Source organism: Brachyistius frenatus, unplaced genomic scaffold (genome assembly GCF_029030835.1).
Source record: "Brachyistius frenatus isolate BFR_SWC_R1_liver_20210118 unplaced genomic scaffold, ASM2903083v1 Contig_533, whole genome shotgun sequence".
NCBI classification, from domain to species: domain Eukaryota; kingdom Metazoa; phylum Chordata; class Actinopteri; family Embiotocidae; genus Brachyistius; species Brachyistius frenatus.
Window position 1 is genome coordinate 57,501 of NW_027211132.1, and position 2,500 is coordinate 60,000.

General features: G+C 53.9%; 1 protein-coding gene across 2 annotated transcripts in view; it reads left to right on the forward strand.

The window, feature by feature from the left end:
• frem1b (Fras1 related extracellular matrix 1b) overlaps nt 1-2,500 on the forward strand; it is a 36,061-nt gene that overhangs the window by 13,599 nt on the left and 19,962 nt on the right. For both annotated transcript variants that reach the window (XM_069688145.1, XM_069688146.1), the window contains exons 9-12: nt 1,128-1,472; nt 1,555-1,697; nt 1,939-2,135; nt 2,223-2,313. In XM_069688145.1, the coding sequence (XP_069544246.1) occupies nt 1,128-1,472; nt 1,555-1,697; nt 1,939-2,135; nt 2,223-2,313 (776 nt within the window). The remainder of the gene's footprint in view (nt 1-1,127; nt 1,473-1,554; nt 1,698-1,938; nt 2,136-2,222; nt 2,314-2,500) is intronic.

The following is a 2,500-nucleotide window of genomic DNA, read 5'->3' on the forward strand; positions in this document are numbered from 1 at the left end:
GGTCCGATCAGAACACGGTCCAATCAGAACACGGATCAAATCAGAACACGGTCCAATCAGAACACGGATCACATCAGAACACGGATCAAATCAGAACACGGATCCAATCAGAACACGGATCAAATCAGAACACGGTCCAATCAGAACACGGATCCGATCAGAACACGGATCAAATCAGAACACGGTCCAATCAGAACACGGATCAAATCAGAACACGGATCAAATCAGAACACGGATCCGATCAGAACACGGTCCAATCAGAACACGGTCCAATCAGAACACGGATCAAATCAGAACACGGATCAAATCAGAACACGGATCCAATCAGAACACGGATCAAATCAGAACACGGTCCAATCAGAACACGGATCCGATCAGAACACGGATCAAATCAGAACACGGTCCAATCAGAACACGGATCAAATCAGAACACGGATCAAATCAGAACACGGATCCGATCAGAACACGGTCCAATCAGAACACGGTCCAATCAGAACACGGATCACATCAGAACACGGATCAAATCAGAACACGGATCCAATCAGAACACGGATCAAATCAGAACACGGTCCAATCAGAACACGGATCCGATCAGAACACGGATCAAATCAGAACACGGTCCAATCAGAACACGGATCAAATCAGAACACGGTCCAATCAGAACACGGTCCAATCAGAACACGGATCAAATCAGAACACGGATCCAATCAGAACACGGATCAAATCAGAACACGGTCCGATCAGAACACGGATCAATCAGAACACGGATCCAATCAGAACACGGATCAAATCAGAACACGGTCCGATCAGAACACGGTCCGATCAGAACATGGATCCAATCAGAACACGGTCCGATCAGAACACGGATCAAATCAGAACACGGTCCGATCAGAACACGGTCCGATCAGAACACGGATCAATCAGAACACGGTCCGATCAGAACACGGTCCAATCAGAACACGGGAAACATGCTGATGATAATAATGCGTCATCAGTTGGTGTTTTGAGGTTCTGGTTCTGGTCGGATGAGTACATCTGAATACACCTGCTGTGGTTGATTGACACCTGTCAGCCGTCACACTTAAGGTCTGAGGTGAAGTCGGGCGACCATGTTTGTTTGTGTGCAGGCGGGAAGGCGTTCATGTTCAGTGTGCGTGACCTGAGGGAGGGCGTGGTCGTCTACCATCACTCCGACAGCGACTCCACCCGCGACCACGTCGTCTTCCGCATCAGCGACGGGCGCCACAGCGTCCGCCACAAGTTCCCCATCAACATCCTGCCGAAGGACGACTCGCCGCCCTTCCTCATCAACAACGTGGTGGTGGAGGTGACGGAGGGCGGCGCCGTGCAGATCGAGGAGTACGTGCTGCTGGCCTCCGACCTGGACTCCAGCGACGACGACATCCTCTACCGGATGGTCTCCGCCCCCCGGGCCGGTCAGCTGATCAGGAAGAGCTCCGCCCAGGACACAGGTGAGGGAGGGGCGTCCGTCGATTGGTTAAAACTCAATCGGAGATTCTGATTGGTCCTCAAACGTCCCTCCGCTTCACCCAGGTGTGCCGGTGGACAGTTTCCTGCAGAGAGAGCTGATCCAGGGTGAGATCTACTACCAGCACGCCGGGGACGAGACGTTCGAGGACTCCTGGGACATCACGCTGTCGGACAGCCACCAGCCGCCAAACCTCTCCCAGACCTACGCGAGTTGTCCTCTGTCGGCCCGTAGAGACTCTGTCCCATGTCCTCTGACTTCTGTCCTCTGACCTCCGTCCTCCGACCTCTGTCCCTCATCCTCCGACCTCCGTCCTCTGTCCTCCGACCTCTGTCCCCCATCCCCCATCCTCTGACCTCCGTCCTCCGACCCCTGTCCTCCAACCTCCGTCCCCCGTCCTCTAACCTCCGTCCTCTGACCTCTGTCCCATGTCCTCTGTCCTCCTGCAGACGGTGGTGGTCCACGTGTTCCCGGTGAAGGACCAGCTGCCGGTGGAGGCGTCCAGCTCCGTCCGCTCTCTGACGGTGAAAGAGACGGAGGTGGTCTACATCACCCAGAATCACCTCCACTTCACAGACAGAGAGCATCCCGACACCGACCTCACCTACGTCATCACGCAGCCCTGCTCCAGCCCACTGCATGCTGGGTAAGGAACGGAACGGGGTTAGTTTAGCATAAAGACAGAGTTGAGTCCTCTGCTGTGATGTCGTTGTGTCTTTATTCTACCTTCCAGACGGATGGACGCAGGACGTCTGTTCTACACCGACAGCAGCAACACCATGAAGAAGGACCACATGGTGCCGGTGTTGAAGTCCTTCACTCAGGTGTGCGGCCCACAGAAACACATGTATGACCCTGTTGAGGGCGGGGCTTAACTTTTACCTTCAACTCCTTTCTGCATACGTGCTAGCATGTTCAGGGTGGTTGCTGGGTGGTTGCTAAGCAGTTGCTAGGCTGTTTATGGTTGTTGCTGGGTGGTTGCTAGGTGACATCGAGGTAATTTAGAGTACT